Raw genomic sequence first — 21,667 nt, forward strand, 5'->3', positions numbered from 1 at the left:
TCATGACTTGGGTAAGTCTCTTTTGGGCCTCTATGGTGTTTCTGGCAGTAATGACGGCTGCGATATCATCGGCATAACCAATAAGGAAGGTGTCTTCAGGCATTTCCAGTCTTAGGATGTCGTCGTAGCTGATATTCCACAGGTCTGGTCCCAGGATTGACCCCTGTGCAGCTCCTCCAGTTACTCTGTATCGTTTTGTTCCAGTTTGCGTGGAGTACAGGAGTATTCGATCCTGCAAATAGCTCCTGATCATATTCATGAGGTACTCCGGTATCTGGAAGCGGTGTTCCAAGGAAGTAAGCATATCAGTCCACCTTACACTATTAAAGGCGTTTTTAACGTCCAGCGTTGCTAACAGAACAACTGGGCGCGAGTATGCATTTCCTCTTTGCGTAGCTCTGGCTGCCTGAACCACTTCATCGATAGCTCCCATTGTGGATTTTCCAGCTCTGAACCCATGTTGCCTAGGGCTAAGTCCTCCAGCAGCCTCTACTGCTGCGAGTAGTCTAGGTCTTATGAGCTTTTCTAAAAGCTTCCCAGCTGTGTTTAACATACACAATGGGCGATAAGCCGAGGGTGTATTGGGATCGCCTTTGCCTTTGCTAATGAGCACCAGTCTTTGTTCTTTCCACGCTTCTGGGAATATCCTTTCTTTTAGACATGCGTTATACATCCTAAGTAGAAAAGTGGGACGTCCTGATGCTATCACCTTCAGTATTTCTGCCGGTATATTATCTGGTCCCGGCGCTTTCTTGTTCTTCAGGGAGAGAGCTGCAATGTTGAGTTCTTCCTCGGTGAAATCTGGGACTGAACCATCGAGCTCTACGGGTGCTCGCTCATGCGCCTCGTGGATGTGTGCTGGAAATAGTGTTTCCACTATGTGATCCATCGTGTCATCATCCACGTTTGGCACTGCTCCGTAGTTTCTCAGCTTTTTCATGACTATCTTGTAGCCAAGTCCCCAAGGGTCTTTATTTATATCTTTGCAGAGCTCTTTCCACTTGTCATGCTTACTGCGTGTGATAGCAATCGACAGTTCTTTTCTCGCACTCTTGGCTGCTAACGCTTCCGTCGTGAAATTTCCAGAGCGTCGTGCCCTTGTTAGCCTTCTTCTACATTGTATGCATACTTTCCTTTTTTCTGCAATATCGTGGTTCCACCAGTACGCCTGTCGTCTACCTCCGTGTTTGCTGTGCGTTTTTGGCATCGATACGTTACACGCTCTTTCCATAGCGGTTAGGCTTCTTTCGACCACTTGCTTCGACGTCAATGTGCCGTCGAACTGTCGTTCTCGCCTATCTAATTCAGCTAATAGTTTGCCTGTATCCACCTTACTTATGTCCCATCTATGAGAAGTCTTTCTTGAGTATGATGGGTGGTTTTGCTGACTGGTATTTTGGAAGTCATATGATATATACTCGTGATCACTTCCCGTGAAGTCATCGAGTATCTTCCAGTCCTTTATCCGATCTACGATGTGTTCGGATCCAAAGGTTACGTCAGGTATTGTGCCTTCACATCCCGGCCTATGGAAGGTAGGTCTGCTTCCGCGGTTTGCTACCACTAACCCGGACCTAGCGGCCATATCCATAATTTTTCGTCCTCTAGAGTTAGTAGACGACATTCCCCAGTCCACTGCTCGTGCATTCAGATCGCCTGCCACAATGAAGGGCTGCCGTCGATCCACGAGGAGATCCTCGATTGCATCGAGTTTATTCTGGAAGGTGCTTATGTCATCGCTAGGGGTTAGGTAGCAACTGACTACTGCGACTTCTCTGAAGCGTGCGTAGACGTAGCAGTTTCCCATCTTGCTTTCTAGTGGCTGTTGTCCACTACTACTGGGGATCCATATGGCCGCAGTCTTGGTGTCGTCCTCTAACCAAACTCCGTTCTCTTTTCGCTTATATTGCTCACTGATGATCACTACATCTATAGCATGTTCTGCTACTATCTGTGTCAAAAGTGCATCTGCCGTTTTGCTCCGGTGTAGATTACCTTGGAGAATTTTCAACATTTTGCTGTAGTTTGTCGTGTGCTTGGGCATTTCTGCGATCCCGGCATGTGATCGACAGAAGTACGCCCCGCATCCGTGCAAATGCAGCATTTTGGTGGTTTTTTGCAGTCTTTCATCTTGTGACCTGATTCACCACATCTAATGTGGTGGCAGTACAAGCACTTGACCACTTCAGTCATGATGATGATGTATGATAACTGCTTTATGCACAAAGCAGTGCAACAATTGACATTATATACAATATTATGAATATAACTTGTAGCTTTTAAGCTCTGAAGTTTTCTAGCTGGTTTGTGAATTAGCTAAGGTATGTCTCGCAAACTGCATTATTTGCTTAGCAGGTTTATGTAAAGCAGTCTTTCGGAGTATGATAAATTTGAAAAAAAAGAAAAGAAAATTTAAATGTGAAATCATTTTTAAGATATAAAATGAAAATAAAACTCAAGTAAATTAAAATATTTAAAATATTTTTAAAAACTTCAAATATTCAATTTTAAATTTAGAAAGGCAATATACAATTATAAATTTAATAGTATATAAAACAGGATTATTATTTTTTTTAAATATATATCTTTTTTTTTTTAATATTCAAAGTACTTCAATTAATTTATTAAATAATTCAGGAATTACAGAAACTCATAAATTAGAGAAATAAAAAAATTTTATTTTCTTTTTTTTTTTTTAATTATTTGAATATTTCCTTTTTTTTAATTTTATTTATTTTTTTTTAATAGTTGGTTCAGACTAAATGCAATAGGGAGTCGGGACAGTGAGAGCATCATGAGAGGGAGAGCTTACTTCCGCTCTCACAGCTCCAACTCCAACTCCTGCGCTTTACAAAGGTCCTCGCTTATATTAATTTCATTATTTCAAATCATTTAAAATCAAGCATTTACAGATTAATTATTACATATGGTATATGTGATTCAATTTACAAATATTGTAAATGTGCCTGGATACGTATTTAATGCAAACATATTATTCATATTAACATTTTAGTTGTTTAATAAAAACTTGTAAAAATTGGACAAAGTTGCTGAAAAATATAAATATAAATATACTTCCGGTATTATTGAATAAACCACTCAGTCAAGCAACCGATGTATCTCCAAACTCAATTAGTTACGCATACCTGAACATTTTCGCTTTTCTCTCTCAGATTCCAACTGCTGTCAGTTGCTATAAATCACTTTTATGGCAATCCACCTTCCGCCCCCCTAGCAGACTCCACATGTTGCATGCTGTCGCCGTCTCACATCAAATGACGTGTGAAATGCTCTGCATGTAACCTGATGCTAATGCTCTCTATGACGGCAAGTCGGACCAGTTGCAGCTACTTAAGCAGCAGAGCTCTGCTGCAGCTTCTGCTGCTGCTGCTGTTGCCGTCGGTGCTGCTTTAAGGGCAAACGATTTTTCAATTTCACGCGGCTCGCCGAAGGACATCAAGAAAAGTGCAAGCAACTGGAACTTCAGGTGTGCAATGAGACAGTCAGAGGGAGGGAGGGAGATGGCACGTGTAGAGCGAGACAGTACGACAATCGTTAGGGTTGCCCGGTTGTCAGCCGCAACTTTTCAGCATTTGGCCATGCTCGTCACGTTTTTAGCCACTTTTTGGGCGACAGACGCCGCACGGATCGCGTGCAGACACAAATACCCTAAAACTCGTGCACGTGTGTGCAAGTGCATGTGCATGTGCAACTGCCACGCCCCTCGCTGTCGACACGATTCAAGTGCATTTCGCCAAATGGCAAATAATTTTTTATAATATTGTGCACAATGCAATTTTATTCCTGTTCCCGTTCCTGTTCCCGTTCCCCTTCCCGTTATCGCCTGCGGCCATTAGAAGCGGCTCGTTGGGGGATATTATTCAATCAGCCACAGTGTGGCCTGGCTAACGTGAGAGCAGCCACCTGGCTACCTTTTAGGCAAATTAAATTGCCCCGCCTACAATTAAATGGCCAACAAATTGCGAGAGTTGACGCAACTTCACGCATTAATTACACATTTTATGGGTGCGTCTCAGGCAGGCAACACTGTAGGCTAATTACGTTTACTGTACCAAACACATAATTGCAATTGGCACATTTTATTGTTGACTTTATGCGAGAAGTTTCCATTTCTTTCCCTTCTTTTGTTTTGGCTTTCATTTTTTTTCATTTTCATTTTTTCATTTTTTGGCAACGCTTTGGCAAAACTTTTCACATTTCATGTAAAGTTTATTTTTTTGCGCTTGTCCAATTTATGCCGACAGTTGTGAAAATTATGCAAATTTTTATTGCTGAGACTCTTTGGCATTTCATTGCCTGACAACTGGCTGCACAGCTAATATTATAGCCATATTTATAGGGTAAATAAAATCAAAGAATTTGGGGTAATGGAAATGATTTAGTTTATGTATGGGAAATACATATATTAAGTTTATGATAAATTATGAAATATTCCTAGCTATGCACATATACTTCAGGGTTTTCTAATAAGATGGTTCCAATCTAGAAGAACCTAGATTTTATTTTTTATTTATTTATTTTTTTTTTTTTTCTTTTTTTATCCAAGACACAATATTGTATTTATTTTGACGATAATAATAATTTCATTTGTTTTAAGCAGATTTCTTATCGTCGCATTATACCCGTATCTGTCCGTTTGTCCATTAGGGTTGCCAGCTGAATCCGTCGAATATGGACAACCCTATGCATCCAATTAGTTTTTACCTGTATTTATCATGCTAAACACAAAAGTCAATTGCTTTTTATTTGTTTATACTTTACCATCTTGCAGGCCATTGTATCGTATTGCCCACCTCAAGCCCTACATAAAGTGCAATGAATGGTTTACCTTAACTTCTTTGTTGCTAGTAATGCTTCAATATCAACCCTTACATATGATTCCACTCGTTTTCTTTGCCAGCTTATTGAACATTTTATTTAAACACGCTAGTCCATTATTCGTACATCCTGCCGAGCTATCGTCCACCCTTGGGTACAACTGCAACAATACATCATCATTTACGTAGCTTATAAATTTTATAGAAATCTCACGAAGAAAAAAAAAACACAAAAAAAAAAAAGGAAATGCCACAAAGGAAACGGAAAAGAAGAACTGCAAATACTTTAAGCATCGAGTAGAGAGGCTCGACTCGATTGAAATATAAAAACCACAAAACAGAGCGAAAGGGCAGCAATGTATGGCAGACACAAAGCGTAGAGGGTGCTGCGGGTACTGAGGGTGCTGCGGGTGCGGTGGGTTCAAAGGACAACACACTAAAAAACAGGCAAATTTTATTTGCATGTGGCTTTTCAATTCGTCTAAGAACATAAAACGGGCCAAAAGGAATGCTGCTTTTTTTTTTGGTCTCGTTGTTTTTATTTTTGGTAGGGAAACCCTTTCGATGATGCAAAAATAAAATAAAGCTGTAAAAATAGAACAGCGCAACAGGGAGACAGCAAGAGACAGAGAGAGAGAGAGAGAGAGAGAGAGAGAGAGAGACAGCGAGAGGGTTAGAGTGAGCTGAGGCCGAGCAAGCGGAGGCGCGGCGTCTTAACAATTTCCTGCCAACTTCTGCTTCATTGCATATTTCCGTTTCCGTCCGTGTTTGTCTGACTGTCGCCCCCTCTCGTTCACTCGCTCTCTCTCTCTCACTGCCTGTCTGTCTGTCTCTGTCTCCGCCTGACATCGTCTGGCAGCACACATGAGCACTGCGAACTGGGAATCGTGAGCTGAAGTTGTGAATAGCGACGACAGCCTCAACAAACATTTTTTTCTCTCTCTTTTTACGATTTGCAATTATTTTTGCTCATTTCAGCAGAAGCAAACATTTCCTTAAGGACAACTAAGGCACCAGACGCGCCAACTATGCTAGAGAAAGACAGAGAGAGAGAGAGAGAGAGAGAGAGAAATCGAGAGAGTGAGTGAGCTACAAAGTTCTTACAGCTGTCCTTCACATTACAATTTACATAAGTTGATACACAGCAGTTGATATTTTTCGACTTGTTTCCTAAGAACCTCTGGACGTATATACTCCCCACTCCCTCACTCCCCTCCCCTTGCCCAGCCTGCCTCTGTAACATTCTCTCTGCTGAGTTATTTGTCCGCTTGAGCAAAGTTCTTGAGCAGTTTACATGAAAAGCATTTTAACTGCAACGAGGCGAACGACATAAATCGGCATTGGCAACTGTCTCTGGCCCCACTCCTGCTCCTGCGCCTGCTCCTGCTTCTGCTTCTGCCCACCTTCCGTTTGTGGTAGGGAAGTGCAAGGAACTGCTGCCAATTGTCTTTGCATAGCATGCCGAGCGTGGGAAGTTGCTCTTTTGTGTGTGGGAACAGCTGTTTTCATTTGTTATCCAGCCGGAAGATCTTGATTTAAGCGAATGCAGCAGACAAAAAGTCAATATTTTTGGTATAGATTTCCATTTCGTTCAGAAAATATTTTAGCTAGCTTTTCTATAGGAATGGAGAAATGCTACTTTGGGAGGAGAGAAATTTTTATTAGCTAAATTTAAATTGTATTTAAATTTTAAAATTTAACAAACTAGATATTCTTGATTTTTGCAGAAAATATACTAACAAAAAAATTATTTGAATGTGTAAATAATAAATTCTATTAGAACAAATAATTTTGTTCTCAAATAATTTTTTAACCATGCAAATTTAAATTTTTACCTTCTCTCGAATAGAGCTAATAATAATACAATATATTTTATATAATATACAATATATAAAATATAATAAATAATATATTAAAGACGATAGATAATAAATAAAAGTGAATTCGAAATATTTATTTTAAGATTTTAATTTTAAATAAAAAAGAAATAACATAAAAATAAATTTATTTATATATTTAAGAATTTTTGGCTAAAAGTTTTGTATTTCTTGACGGAAAAAAAAAATAATAAAAAAAAAATAAAAAAATACAAATAAAATAATGATCGTTTTTCCGATATGATCTTCAAATTATATTTTAGTAATATATATAATAGCATTGCATAAATTGATGTATAAAATATTGAAATATGCAACTAGAAATATTAATATATAGTTATGTTATGTTTTATATAAATAAAATATTAAACAATAGATAGACATACATTTTCAATTAGAACTAAAAAATCTCATATGTCTATATTAAATCCATTTCTAAATTCTTTTGTTTTTTTTTTGCCTTTAACTTGCTCAATTAACTCTCTTTATTAACGCTTAAAGTATTTGCACAACTTTTCCCAATGTTTGGGCAGTGGTTCCCTTTTTTTTTTTTATTTTATTTTTTTTTTTGTATCCGCATAATGAGCAGCGCCTGCCATGTGGCAGGACTGGCTGTCTCGCCACATGTGGCGCCTCCCATCGAGCCCCCTTAGCCATGGCCCAAATGACTTCACTCTGCCGTCTTCATTCGTGTGTGTCGCTCACTTTTTGTCTCAACTCCACGCAAATTGGCCAAGTAAAATGCAAAAAAGGAAGTCGATGAAAATCCCTATTGCATGGCTAAATGAAAATAGAATATTTTCTTACTTCTTGTTTGCTTGATTTTCATTGAGAATGGGCGACTGTGAAATGCCCTGTATTTGAGAGAAGTTAGTATTGTAGAAGCTAAAAGACAGATTGCAAATGAAATAAGAATTAGAATTATTGAAAAAGGAAAAACACATACTTCCTTATACATCTCTCCCACTCAAGCTCAAATGCCGTGATTAATTTGTATTAGAGGGTATATTAATGTGCACATTACTACTACAAAAAATCTACTCGCCCTAAGCAACTGCCTGGCCCGGTCAACTCATTTGGCTCTCACTCAGCCACAGGGTATATACGTATGTATGTGTGCATGTATGCATTTGTCTACGGTTAAAAAGAGGCAAACATTTGCCTTTGAAGTGCCATCCCTGCTATTCCATACACCACACCCACCTCTGCTGCTGCTTAGCTAACCCCCCCCCCCCCTCCCCCATCCAACACTGATTCATGTCGAAATGTTTCGAACGCGTGCAGAAAATCAAAATAAAACGTTTTTCGTTTCATTTGCAATGAAATTCGCAATTGGCGTCTTTGTTTTGCTATTTCTATACGCGCATCTCTATGTTTGCCTTGGTTTCGGTTACGATTTCCGTTTACGTTTTGTTTGTAGCAGAGCGACTCAAAATCGTTTTCCAATATACATACAGCAGAGAGGCGTCGCCTCTCGATGGGCATTCTCGATGTCTCTTCTATATTCACACGGCATGTGGGGCCAATCGGGCAATCAGCGGACTCGCTTCCGTGTCCGGGTGTCATTTTTGCTATAGTATATGTGTGTGTGTGTGTTTGTTGGGTTCTGTTTTTGCTATTTTATTTCTCGCCCTGGCAAACAGACACACACAACGAGTACCATGAATATTTAACTAGCTACAATTGACTATGATTGTTATGTTCGTTCGCCTAGTGCCAACACTCGACAGCAGCCACATTTTACAATTAGAGTAGGGTACAGGGTACATGGGGCTATGGTAGGGGCTATAAGAGGGTATATGTAAGCAGCCTTGCCTCGCCTCTTTCATTTATCAATTTGCTTAACAATTTTTTCTCTCTCTCTCTCTCTTCTTTTTCTCTTTTTTCCTTCTGCCATCTTGAAGGCTGCCTCTGCATTTGCTTTGAGCGGGCTAACATAGAAAAAATTGCAATTTTAACGCATGACGGCGCATTTTCAATCGAAGCAAGCTGAAAAAAAAATATATATAAATAAAAATAAAAATACAAAATTGTAAGAAAAAAATGTGCTTCAGATTTTGCCGACTTCTACTTAGACATCGTCGCGTAATCGAATATAAATTGAATTTTTTAACAACAAATGGATTTTGCCAAAGGTTTTCGCTCACTCCCTCCAGTTCCTCTCTCTCTCCCTGTCTCCCTCTCACCCTTTGCCAGCTGGCTCTTAGCTTCAGTCAAACGAAATAAGCGTTGGATTAATATATGCATTAAAAAATATAAGAAAAATCCGATAGAAAAAAGCCAAGTCCTTTCGCTTCTTTGTAAATTGACTTTTGGCCAGGTTAGACGCAAAGGCCTTATTGCATTTGAAGAGCTGGCCAAGCTTCGTCTTGGCAGCTGCCATAAGCGAAAATATTGTTGGCCATGAACCAATTCTCAAGTCAAACTTAATTTGTTTGTCTTCGCCGCGACCACGCCCCATTTTATTTTTATCTTTCTAATTAAATATTGGCTTGGCTCGCCGCCATTTGCGTGTCTGTCGATAGCTCTTTAGCGCCACAATTTATGGCCCGTCATTTGCTTGGATACCAAATGGACTTCAGGCAGAAGTCAGACGCATATTAATCAGCTCTTGTATTATAGAAGAGAGACTTGGCAAATATATTAGATAATTAAATAATTAAAATAAATTCATGAATGCGGTATACTTATAATATATTATTATTGTTAATTATAGACAAAGCTTTTTGAATTTTATTCAGATTTATCTGAAGAAACATGCACACATACATAAGCTAGGAGTAGCTACCTATTGCAATTTCGTTTTCTTATTAAGTCATTCATTCATTCCTCTTCTTCAGTTTTTTTTTTTTCTACTTTCCCTTCATCTTATCTAGCTGACAAGTGCTCGCAATAGAGAATTGCTTAGTTGGCCATATTCTAGGCATCACTGATTTTTCTGATTTTTCATACATCTGCTAGAAAATTGGCCTCGACTGGGCTCGACACATTTTCACAATTTCGTATTTTCACATTTTTCGCACGCATCTTTTCTCAGTGTTCAGCCCCCGCCGCTGCTGTCCAACTTGTCTGATTGAATATTTTTCGTGTTCACTTTTTGGCATGTTTTTTGCTGGCGCTCGCACTTGTTCTCCTTTCTTTTCTTTACTTTTTTTCCAACCGACACTTGAACGCGTTTTTCTATGCCATGTTTTTTTTTTTTTTTTGCACTTTATGCATATTTTTTGCATTTATTGCGGTACGAGGGGAGATTCAGCTGAGCTGTAGGTACACAAATACACAAAAACACATACATATCTGCATGTATTTATGTATGTATGTCGAGCTGTGCTAATGTATGCTCGTCACGTTTAGCCACTTGTGTCCTGTGGGCTTCTGGCTGCCGTGTCTTCACATTCACTTAGTGGCAAGTCCTGGGCCAAACCTCTTTTGCATATTGATACGCTTATGTACGAAATCCACTTGGGCAAACGCTCTCAGCTCCCAGCTCTCAGACCTTCCAGCCTTTCACTTTGTAATGGAAATTAACAGCAGTTTATACTATATGTGGAGCCTCAGATAATTTGCAGCATAAATATGAGCTAATAATACGCAGGACATAAATTACATCCAGGCAACACAAAATATTTCCGTTAAAAAAACAAAAAACGAACATTGAGTCTGAATTCAATCTAAAGCTAGCCATAAAATTCAAATATCCCATATACTCTTCTATATATTATATATTATATTTTATATTTTATCTTATATCTTTTATCTTTTTTCTTTCTTATTTTATATTTTTATTTTATATATTTTATCTTTTATCTGTTATCTGTTATCTTTAATATATATTTATATTTCATATTCATATTTCAAGTTTCACATTCTATATTTTATATTTTGTTATTTAATTTTTTATTTTTTTATTTTTTATTTTTATTATTATTATTTTTTTATAGATATATTTTACATTTTATACTTTATATTCTATATTCTATATTATTAGAAACAAACTTTAATTGAGCTAATTGCTCATGCACTGCTTGCTATAAATTCTGCGCGTGTTCAAGTGCAGCTTTTGCACTGCTTACTCCGCTGGCGACGCTTAAAAGTAGGCAACACAAAATGGAATTCCCTCAACTGCATTTAAAGGCCGTTAGCACTGACCTATCCCAAAAGGAATACTCAATTTTTTTTTATGGAATTTGTGTAGCAAAATTGTTTGCTCGTGTGCCATAAAAATGCACATAAAAAAGGCTGAAAACGGGAAACTCCAGACACTCCCAACTACCACTGTGGAACATTTTCGCTTGGCACGCAAAGCAATTAAAGCAACAACGCAAACTTTTCGGCGCCCAAATGGCGCACGAAGGCGCCTCAATGTCAGCTCATTAAAGTTTCGTGGGCGTCTTTTGCATATGGCCCAGACAAGTGCAGTCAGCAGGAGAAGGGGGAGGAGGAGGAGAGTGCTGTGGGCGAGTGCTCAACTGGCAGCTGATAGACGTTTTATCCCTGACACGCCCATACGCCCACACACAAGCGCAAAGTGTGCGCCAAAGTCGAGGCGCAAAGTTTTCGCCTAGCAATAAATCAAATTTTTGCTTGTTAACTCGCTCGTTTAAATTCAGTTGAACATTGGCTAAGAGGAGACGTTAAGAGGCCTAAGCCAAACTCACATTTTATGTAGCTTAAAGCATTTAATGGCCGGGCGGTGTTTGCGCGGGACACGCAGGAAATACCAGAAAACTGCGGCGCCAGCTAATGAAAATATTTGGAAACTTCCTTTGGTACGAGCCCCATCAAGTCAGCGGCTTGAGCTAGTCGGCTGGTAATTAGCGCAGTGCATACTCCTAGGCGGCTTTTTATAATCAGCCAAAAAATAGTGGCAAGAAAAAGCGTTTCAGCTGAGCCAGAAAAATTTCGAGTCGACAGAAATGCATAAGAAATAAACTTTAGGAAATGAGATTTCTTTGCCTTGCAGACGAATATAATCAAAATTTCTTTCTCTTACTCCAGAATAAATGAATGAATGAATTCAATTATGAAATTTAATAACTTAAAAAGAACATTTTATTTTATGATAAGGTTGGGATATTTTATTCTAATACAATACAATGAAAATACTGTAAAATCAGTTTACATTAATATTATGTATCGCTTAATTATATAATTAATCATGCCATAAGGCTAGCAGCCTAAAATAAAATACTAAATTCTAAATATTTATATATACATTAATATTATTATTTAATGCAATATTCAAGATTTGCTTCTTTAATTGAAATCTTCTATTATAAAATATTTTTTGATGAATTCTAATTTTTAAAAGAGGCGCATAATTTGGAAAAATCTCTCCTAAGGGGCTTTAAGTTTTTAAGATATATTTTTTATAAATATTGTAGCTATATATTTTTTTTAACACTATGTGAGGTATACAAATATATACAAATATAAAGCCTGCACATTTTGAACGTGAAGCTTCTGCTCAAATGTCGTCACATTTTGTGGCGTTATCTAACACTAGAGCACGGTTGTTGGTTTGTGTTCAACAACCAGGTCAACAAACGCAGCAGCTCCAGGGGCCCAGGCATCGCAGAGAGGTATCAGCAGCCATGCCCAATCAGTGCTGGGGGCGGCCCCTAGCAAACTACTTCACACATGGCCCCACAGGGCGTCGGCTGCTTGTTATTGTCATTGTTATCAGCAATGTCAGTGCAAACAACAGCAACAACAACAACTACAATAAATAGAGCCCTGCCCATGTCTCGTGTGGGCATATGTTAAACATTTTGACACTTTTGCGCACGGTTGAGCCGACGCCAACGTCGAGTCTGAGCTTTGACAATCTAATGGAACTTGATGAGGGTAGATTTCCGCTTTAGCCAAAAAAATACAACAACAATGGCAACTGCCAACTCTTGCCAGCCATTGCAAATTTATTTAAATTTAACAAAAAAAAAAAGAAGAGAAAAATACATTCCTGCTGCCCAAATTTGTAACAATTTGCAGTCACTGTTGGCTGTTCTCTGTTGGAGGCCTTGCCTTTCGCTCCCCACCTGTTCAGGTGCAGTGGTCAACGATAATCAACGAACTGAAATCAGCGTCTGTCAAAATTTGCGTTACATTTTGTGTGGTGCCAAATGCAATTGCTTTAGTTGCGATACGGCTGCAGCTGGCGATAGGGAGCGAAGCGGGAGCACAACTAAACCGCATTAGCGGTCGCTGCAGAGCTTTGCTGTGGGCAACTAACGTCAGAGAGACAGAGACAGAGAGAGAGAGAGAGAGAGAGAGAGAGAGAGAGAGAGAGAGAGCAGCATCATAAGCGGCTGCTGTGCATTGGGTTTTAGTGACTGGCAAATGTTGCAGCAAGTGAAACTTAATTAAGTGTCGGTTGAAGGCCCTTTGGGCCAGGCAACGTGGCGCAAATATTGCTCAGCGGTTGTCGATAAATGTTAACTGTTTTCTGGTTTTTGCGGATTTGCTGTTGATTTTTATTGGAATTTCGAAGGATGCTGTTATGGCAATAGTAACTGCCAAATAGGGTAACATGAACTCTATTTGCACAGAAAATAGGTATGAATTGAAATCATTTTCTGGAGAGTTTCAACTGTTTGTATTAAATAAATCTAAAGCCATATAAAATAACAAGTAAGAAAGCTCTAGTCGAGACTGCTCGACTACGAGATCCCCTGAACCCTTGGAGTGTTAGCTATTTCAATCATTTTTCGCGTCTTTCACAAACACGTACGCACACACAGGCATACATACACACACACGCATACAGACACAAACGCATACACACACTCACATACACATACACATACACAAACACATACACACACATACACAAACACATACACACACAAGCACCCAAGCATAAACACGCATGGGCTGCAGTGTGCGCTTACTATGAGAACTTATTGATTAATAACTTTTTTTATGCACGTACGATCTTCATGAAACTTTCAGATTATGATTATAACATGGATATGCATGTAATTGCCAAAGCACAAGTCTCTAGTATTTGAAATACGCTTTTTACAAAAGTGAGGGTGAGGGGGTGAATTTAAGGGTGGGGGGTAAATTTTAACAAAAACCGAAATTGTATAAATTGCATGTAAGCATACATTAAAAATTTGGAGACTCTAGCAATAAAGGTGTAGAAGATATAATTTTATAACTGGTTTTCGATAAGGTTTTTTATCGATAAAAAAAGATTGGGATGAGTTATCGATTTTTAATGATAAACTCGATATCCGCGCTGTAATTACGAACATTTTACAAAAAATTTGAAGTCTCTAGCTCTTATATCTTCGGAAATCGACGCGTTCAAACATACGGACAGACGGACAGACGGACAGACGGACAGACGGACGGACGGACAGACGGACAGACGGACAGACGGACAGACAGACAGACGGACAGGGCCAAATCAACTCAGCTCGTCACCCTGATCAAGAATATATATACTTTGTGGGGTCTGCCACGCCTCCTTCTGCCTGTTACATACATTTCAACAAAACCATTATACCCTGATTTCCCATTGAAAATGGGTTCAGGGTATAAAAATTGTGAATAACAAAATGGCATTTTGTAAATATATTTATATTTATTTATCTGAGAAATATTTTAAAATATACATATTTTTTTTAAATAGGTTATACAACATAACTTTAGAAATTGTAGTAATTGTATAATATTTTCTGAATATATGATGCACATAAGACCTAAATACAATTTTTTTTTTTTTTTTTTTTTTTTTTTTTTTTTTTTTTTAAAGCCACACAAAACCCAACTAACGTCTAGTCTAATGAACGCTTACTTCTTTTAATATAATTCGAATTATATTTTTTTATTACTAGTGTCATATGGGTCTAGCAGATAATAAGAGAGTATTACACCCCCACATACCATGACGAAAATAGCTACATTGCCAGTAGCCTCGATTTGCTTGTTGCACACCAAATTGATTACGCTCTCCCTTTGTGCATATAACATATATAATTATGCTTCTTGAGAATTTGACGCGGAAATACCCGCGGGACACAGAGACGCTCAGCACGCAACGCATGTACAACAATTGCAAAGAAAACAGCGGAAGTCTTTGGGGCGACAACGCATGCCAATTGGTTTAGCTGGAAAGGGAATATGGAAATGGGGGAAGAGAGAGCAGGCTCTACGCCCTAGCCAGCCCCGACCCTTCTTCAGCTACGCTGCAAATTTTCGTTATCGTTTTCAAATTGAAAATTTGCGTAATCACATTTTAAGTGAAAATCGCTTTACAAATTAAATTAAATCGATTTTTTAAGCCAGACACTTAAAGCAAGATACGAATCGTTGGCAAAACTTGAGTGTTTGCCATTTACATTATGGCGTCTTATATCCGTTTCCGTTGCTGCCACAGCCACATCCACTTCCGCTGCTCGAACTTAAAGCGCGCTGCACTTTGGCGTGAAATATGCGGCGACAACTTCTCTCTCAATATCATGCATTTTATTTTATGCATTTCAAAGCCCCATCAACGTCATCAAATCGTTAGTCAAATTCGCAAAAAAAAAAGAGAAGAAAATAGACGGACAAAATAACTTTTTGGTTTTAGAAGCAAACAGCGGGTAGGAAGTGATGCTTCTCTTGGCAATAAAAATGATGAAGTGCTATGCTGCGACTACTCCAAAGTGCAGTTCAGCCAGCAGACTTAGAGAGAAACTGGCTGAGTATATATGTACATATGTGTCTCAGCTAACCATGCTATCCTTACGGGGTATATCAGCTCTGAATCATTGTCAAACATCAATTTAGCCTTGACTATTCACTTTAAGTAACTGTATTTGAATTTTATTCTAGGTGTTTCTAGAATTTCTTTGGTCTTCCATTTGCATCATCATGAATAATATGCAATTAATTTATTTTCTATCGCTTATTAGCACCGGGATGACGGCCTTCAACACAGTCATTAGAGCACGTACGTATTTAATTTTGGTATCAGTTAATTTAACATATGATTGTTCTTCCTTATACGCAGCTCAATGCCTTTATATGGCCGATGCTGGTCCATGCGATGCTAAAATTCGTGTTTTCGGCTATGACTATGTAAGCAATCGTTGTGTACACTTCTATTACAGTGGCTGCGGTGGAAATCCAAATCGTTTTGCGACAAGAAGCGAGTGCATGGAGACCTGCTATGTGCAGAATGCGGACGGTCACGATCCTATAGAAGATGAAAAGTTTGATCTGTTCTACAAAAATGAATTATAATTTGCAATTTTTAATTGTATGTATATAAAATTATAATTTTGTTGATCATACTTAATGTCGATCTAAAATTTTCCACTGAATTAAACTGTTACAGGGTACAACATGGCCTAATACTCGTTGACTTTGACAGCTCGCTTTATGTCTTGTGCAAACGCATAATTTCAGTTGAAACTTCTTTTGCCCCGTCGAGCTACCAGTAATGCGTTTTCTTTTGACGTTTACTCTGTGTATGTGTGTCGTCCATCTCTTCTCTACGGCATCTCTCCCTCTTTCTCTTTCTGTCTGTCATCCTTCTCTAAATCAATGGCTGGCTCTTTGTGTTGCCGTCTGTTTGCTGCCAATCTGAACGGCCATTAAGTCAAACAGCGCGAGTAATTTGGTAGCTGCAGCTGAGTCTGCCTGCAAAATAGCTAACATTTCATTTTTCAGCACGACAAGTTTTGACATGACATTTGAGAAGCGCTAAATAAGTAAACTCCAAACTTTAATAAGGTTGCTCGTAGCATTTCATATATGAAAACGGGTGAATCAGTATTACTAAAATCAGCGATGCGTTGAAATTATTGCACACTATTAAATAGGTATCGAACTGAGAAGCAAAAGTACTTGAGACAAAATAGGCGTGACCGCGCGTATGTATGTATCGTGCGCTAGCACCATGAAATTCCAAATGCAAAACGAAAGCACGAGTGGGATAACAATATTAGCAAGCGCAAGCAGCGCTCTTTAAATATATCTGATATGCTCGCACACTATGTCTGTGTGCAGCGAATCTCTAAGAGGGATTCAGGTAGTGCGTGGGAGAGTGTGTGTGTGAGATTGAGTACGCATACACAGCGAGCGAGCATGGCAGCCATATAGTGTGCGACCATATCAGCGCATTGCGTGGATCGTTCTCACACACTCTCTCACTGATTAGTTGACCTACCGATAGTGAGTGCGAGTCTCGCACTGCGAGAGTAGCACCAGCACCATTAAATTCCAAATGCAAAACGAAAGTGCGACTGGGATAACAATATTAGCAAGCGCAAGCAGCGCTCTTTAAATATATCTGATATGCTCGCACACTGTGTCTGTGTGCAGCGACTCTCTGAGAGGGATTCGGCTAGTGCGTGGGAGAGTGTGTGTGTGATCGAGACGCATACACAGCGAGCGAGCAATGCAACACCATTCAATTCCAAACGTAAAACGAAAGCGCTCTTTAAATATATCTGATATGCTCGCACACTGGGTCTGTGTGCAGCGACTCTCCGTCAGAAAGTATATATAGCGTATATCGGTCTCTCAACAACTCTCTCACACACTATCTCAATGTCATAAAACTAAAAATAAAACGAAAGTGTGAATAGGATGACAATATCAGCTAGGGCAATCTAGTACGCGACCGGAAGAGTAAGAAAGAGAGAGAGAGACCAATGTAATATTAATGAAAACATGAATTGTTTATTTAGTTTAAAGACATACAAAATGTCTTCTCTTTTTTTTAATGGCGTACATTCTTATAAGTTTTTATCATTTGATCTTTTGGTATTTTTCGTTTTAATATGTCTATTGTTTTTATAGAACACATTTTTATAGATGCGTATATTAAACTTTTTCTTACCGAAATACCTCTATAATATTATTTTTTCCTTCCAACCAGTCCAAACGCCGACAGGCACATCCCACATCCCCCTAGGATGCTCCAACCAACCATTTATTTTAATTTATCGCATTTTTAACAACCCGCACATAACTTCTTGCATTTTATTGGACAGTTCGTAGACCTTCATCTGTGCTCATTTACCCACACCAAGCATAATAATGCCGAATACACCTGATGCTGCTTGAATGGCCGAGGAATTCAACTCAAGCTGCTCATTAGCTATAAAAATAGTCACATCCGCACGCAGTCCAAGTGGCAATTAAATGCCGAAAAACAACATAATCAGTCATAAAAGTAACCCCCAACGCCCACAACTCCTCTGCCCGCCCCATCCACAAAAGAGCAACGTGAGCGGCAAACTAAACAGCAATACGTTAGCGAGAGGGAGGGAGGCCACAACGGAAGTGTCACATGACCAGCTGATGGCAGTTGGGGCTGGAGGGGGGAACCACACAGTTAACTAGGATCTTGGGTGTGAGCTGCTTTTATGTCGCTAATTAAGCCACAAATGCCCTTCGAGCCTCTAATGAGCGAACACTCTCGCAAATAGCAGCAACACTTTTTCCTTAGCCAGTTCAGCTTTAATAAACTCAATTTCTGCCGTATATACTAAAGTGTCTTGTAATTAGCAGTAAATTTGGCAAATTTGCCGCATTACATGTTAATCAAACTGAGGTGCGTATTTTAAGTATATGTTACTAGATGAGTTGGAAAAATTGTAAGACATCTGTTTCTTTTTAATTGTTGAACTACTTTTACTTACTATTGAGATCTAACTTGTTCTGCAAAGTCTTAGAAATTCAGTTATTTTATTTAAAACTGTATCACCAAAGTTCGAAATTTCTTAACTTTATCCATTGCATACATCAAGTTAAAGGAATCTAAAAGAAAAAAAAAAAAGAAAAAAAAAAAACAATATAAAGTATTATATTAAAGCTTTTAAAATGAAATGAACATAATCTTAATAATAAGCTATAAATAGAAATCCTGATAACTCGTTATGGGGTTTGGTTCTTCATTTAATCATTTACTTGTGTTGTTATAGTACTATTTCTGATATACAGGTTCTACACTTAATAATAATAAAAAAAAAATAAAAACAAAAAGCTATAAATTTTATAAATAAATTTCATGAAATTTTAGATTTGAAACAGCAAACCATTTAATTTATGCTATTTAATATTCTTGCTAACATATGCTAATACAAATATTTATGATTTCAATTTAGAATTTCTCTTCACATCTCAATGGCTCTTAGCACATTTAGTTTCTTAATCCAGCTTGAGCCTCAACTCACCCTCGTGTGCCAATTTATAGTCAATCTTGCACAGACTCATTGAAATGTGTGTTCACAATAAATTATATTTCATAGGCTCTTCAAAACGCTGCTTCAAAAATTTAAATAGGTCAAACATGCATTTAATTTCCGGACGAATGAAATGAATTTGTCTGCTCTGCTCTGCTCTGGGCGCACAGAGCAAAACTCGATGCCTACAGCTGTCAACTACATAAAATACAAACACCAACAAACACGCACACACACCACGCCCACAAAGGACACGTAAGCCTGGCTGCCTGGCTGATTCACCTGCTGCTGCGTGTTGCTCGGCATTTGCACACTTAACTTCTTTGGCTCCATTAAAATCTTGCTAAATAAATATTTAATGCGTGAACAACTGGGAAATCGAGGAGTTGCTTTATATATGTATATATACATATATATGTGTATGTAAACTGGCAAACCCTGAAGTCGGCGCAACAGCCTGCCAGATGATTTATGAGCTACACTTGTGCTGTGCTCTGCTGTGAATGGGCATGGGCAGGAGCATGAGGGCATGAGTAGTCCCTTGGAGCTCGCTCCTGGCCAAACAGTCTGAAGCGCTTGTTGTGCCCCGGCTAATGGCTCATAATTGATTTTTATGCCTATTGTTTGGCCCCGGTCCTGGCCCCGTTTAAATGGCGCGTACTTAATGCGATGCACTGCAGCACATTGGACGGCCGAGCGAGTTTATTAAAATCTTATAATTTCAGCCACATTTGAAGTGTGCATAAATTAATGTTAAAGCCATAAAATTTACGTTTAATGATGCAGCTACATTTGCTCAATGGCTCGCAATTTTGTGTTTCGGTTACTTTTACATCCTTATTTTGGAATACAGCTTTAAGTAAAGCGATAGCATCAAGTATTGTGGCTTTTGATAGTGGCTAAACATGATATAACTTAAAATTATAGTGGGCAAATGTGAAGTGAATGTGAAAAAGAATAAATAAACCGAAATTAAATAATAGAGCTATTAACGTTAAGAGTCACACTACAAAATGCTAAAGGGAAGCAAGAGTATATGGGGTGTACCTGAGCTTGAAGGCTACAATATATCTCTTTTATATCAAGTAAGTCTCGAGCTTGATGTCGGCTGAGTCTTCTCCTACTGATTAGTGAAGGTAATAAATATATAACTAATATACATTAGTTTAGACAGCCCAACATAAAATGATATATACATATATCTATGCCCATTATAAACTGAAACCACATCAACTAATAGCTGTACCTATCTTCTACAGTTTTGAGCCTATAACTCAAAAATGCAAGAGCTAAATGGCCGGAGAGGCCTTCTAAAGATTTACCCAAAACCGCTTTAAATACTTTCGAAGAGTGAACGAGTATTTTGATGGCAAAAGATGACATACATGCTTATAATCCAATTGAAATAAGCTGAATATATATAAACCGTTATCATATTATAGAGAACTCTATTAATAATATATTAATTTACACTTTTAAAGCATGTAGAAATTTTGTCATTGTTGTGTATTTAATTTCTGTCAAAACATTTGCTGTCACTCTTCTCGTTGAAGTTCCATGTCTGTCTATAGACTCTCTACTACTCTACAACTCTACCTTGATTTAATAATTCTAATAAGAAAACCTTTCGCCCTATCCACCATTTTATTTTCTTACCAGACACATACAGTCTGTTGCCTTCAACACAAATCTACATAAATAAATGTCCGTTTACGACACCTATGTATGTATGTACGTGGCCATCACCGGAGCAGGCCAGACTTGGAGCCCACGCAACCCCTGATGTGCACTTGGACCAGCACGATGGGCTCACCTTTGGCATGTGAAGCATCTCATGCATTCGCTTTAATAATGCGCATAAATTGGCAGAGAACCATTGCTCCCGGATTCTCCTGCTCTTTCAGCTCCTGCTCCTGCTCCTTCTCGTGCTCCTATTGACCGCTTCATTCCCCTCTTCGACTTCGACTTGACTGGCGTCAGCTTCTCAGCTAAGCGTGCGTTCATTTCATTTGGCTTTTGTTTGACTTGAGCTTGGGCCCCATTCCTTCTCCAGCTCTCACTTCTCGACGCTGTCTGTCTGTCTGTCTGGCTGACTGGCTGGCTGTGTGGGCATTGTTTTTGGAGCTCTCCACCACCTCCAGTGACTGACCCCATAGCATATTTTTGCCAGCGTTTAATCTTTAATTTGCCCACTACTGTGTGGGCAGGCAGCCAGCCAAGCCCCAACCAAAGCCTACAGCCCCAACTCTCTGGCCCGCCTGCTGCTGTCTGCCGTCTGCCTGTCTATCCAACTGTCGGCTGCCAGCTGCTTGCCTCCTCCTGGCCTAGTCGCCCTTTTTGGCCACCAGCTCAATTTATTTGTTTTCAGCTTAGCTTTTCCATAGCCGAGCGACGCATTAAATTAAATACTTAGCCGCTGGAATAGTAAAAATTATGCTAGCATTTAAGTGTTTAATATCCGTCTGAGACTTTAGCTGCGTACCCGCTTGACTCCCCGCGACCCCTCTTCACTGTCCAATTGCCTGGAATATTTATTAGTTGACTTTAATGGGAAAACACAAGCGCAACAACCGCCGGGCCCACCAAATTGGTTTTACCCACTGAGTTATGAGACGCCATGAAGATATTTGGGTTATTCTCTTTGTCAGATGTCACCTAAAAGTATTAAGATATATGCATATTCACGCAGAATTTAATGGAACCTCTAATTTAAATTAAGCGATGCATTCAGAATACATAAGGAAAGAAGTTTCCCACAATTTCT

The 21,667-nt window shown here is 38.8% G+C and overlaps 1 protein-coding gene across 1 annotated transcript; it reads left to right on the forward strand.

The window, feature by feature from the left end:
* Window positions 1-15,467: 15,467 nt before the first annotated feature.
* Window positions 15,468-16,002, forward strand: LOC149269891 (kunitz-type serine protease inhibitor 2). The gene is made up of 2 exons (XM_089463345.1): window positions 15,468-15,659; window positions 15,720-16,002. Exons 1-2 carry the CDS (start codon window positions 15,581-15,583, stop codon window positions 15,950-15,952), a joined length of 312 nt encoding a protein of 103 aa, XP_089319471.1. The 5' UTR covers window positions 15,468-15,580; the 3' UTR covers window positions 15,953-16,002.
* The last annotated feature ends 5,665 nt before the right edge of the window (window positions 16,003-21,667 follow it).

This window comes from Drosophila arizonae, chromosome 3 (assembly GCF_054131065.1).
Source record: "Drosophila arizonae isolate 15081-1271.41 chromosome 3, UAZ_ARI_1.0, whole genome shotgun sequence".
Taxonomy (NCBI): domain Eukaryota; kingdom Metazoa; phylum Arthropoda; class Insecta; order Diptera; family Drosophilidae; genus Drosophila; species Drosophila arizonae.

Excerpts from the sequence above, each read along its gene's own strand:
- LOC149269891 (XM_089463345.1), top strand. The coding sequence starts at position 15,581 with ATGAATAATATGCAATTAATTTATTTTCTATCGCTTATTAGCACCGGG. Across the intron at positions 15,660-15,719 it reads CAACACAGTCATTAGAGCAC|CTCAATGCCTTTATATGGCC; the intron begins GTACGTATTTAA and ends CCTTATACGCAG.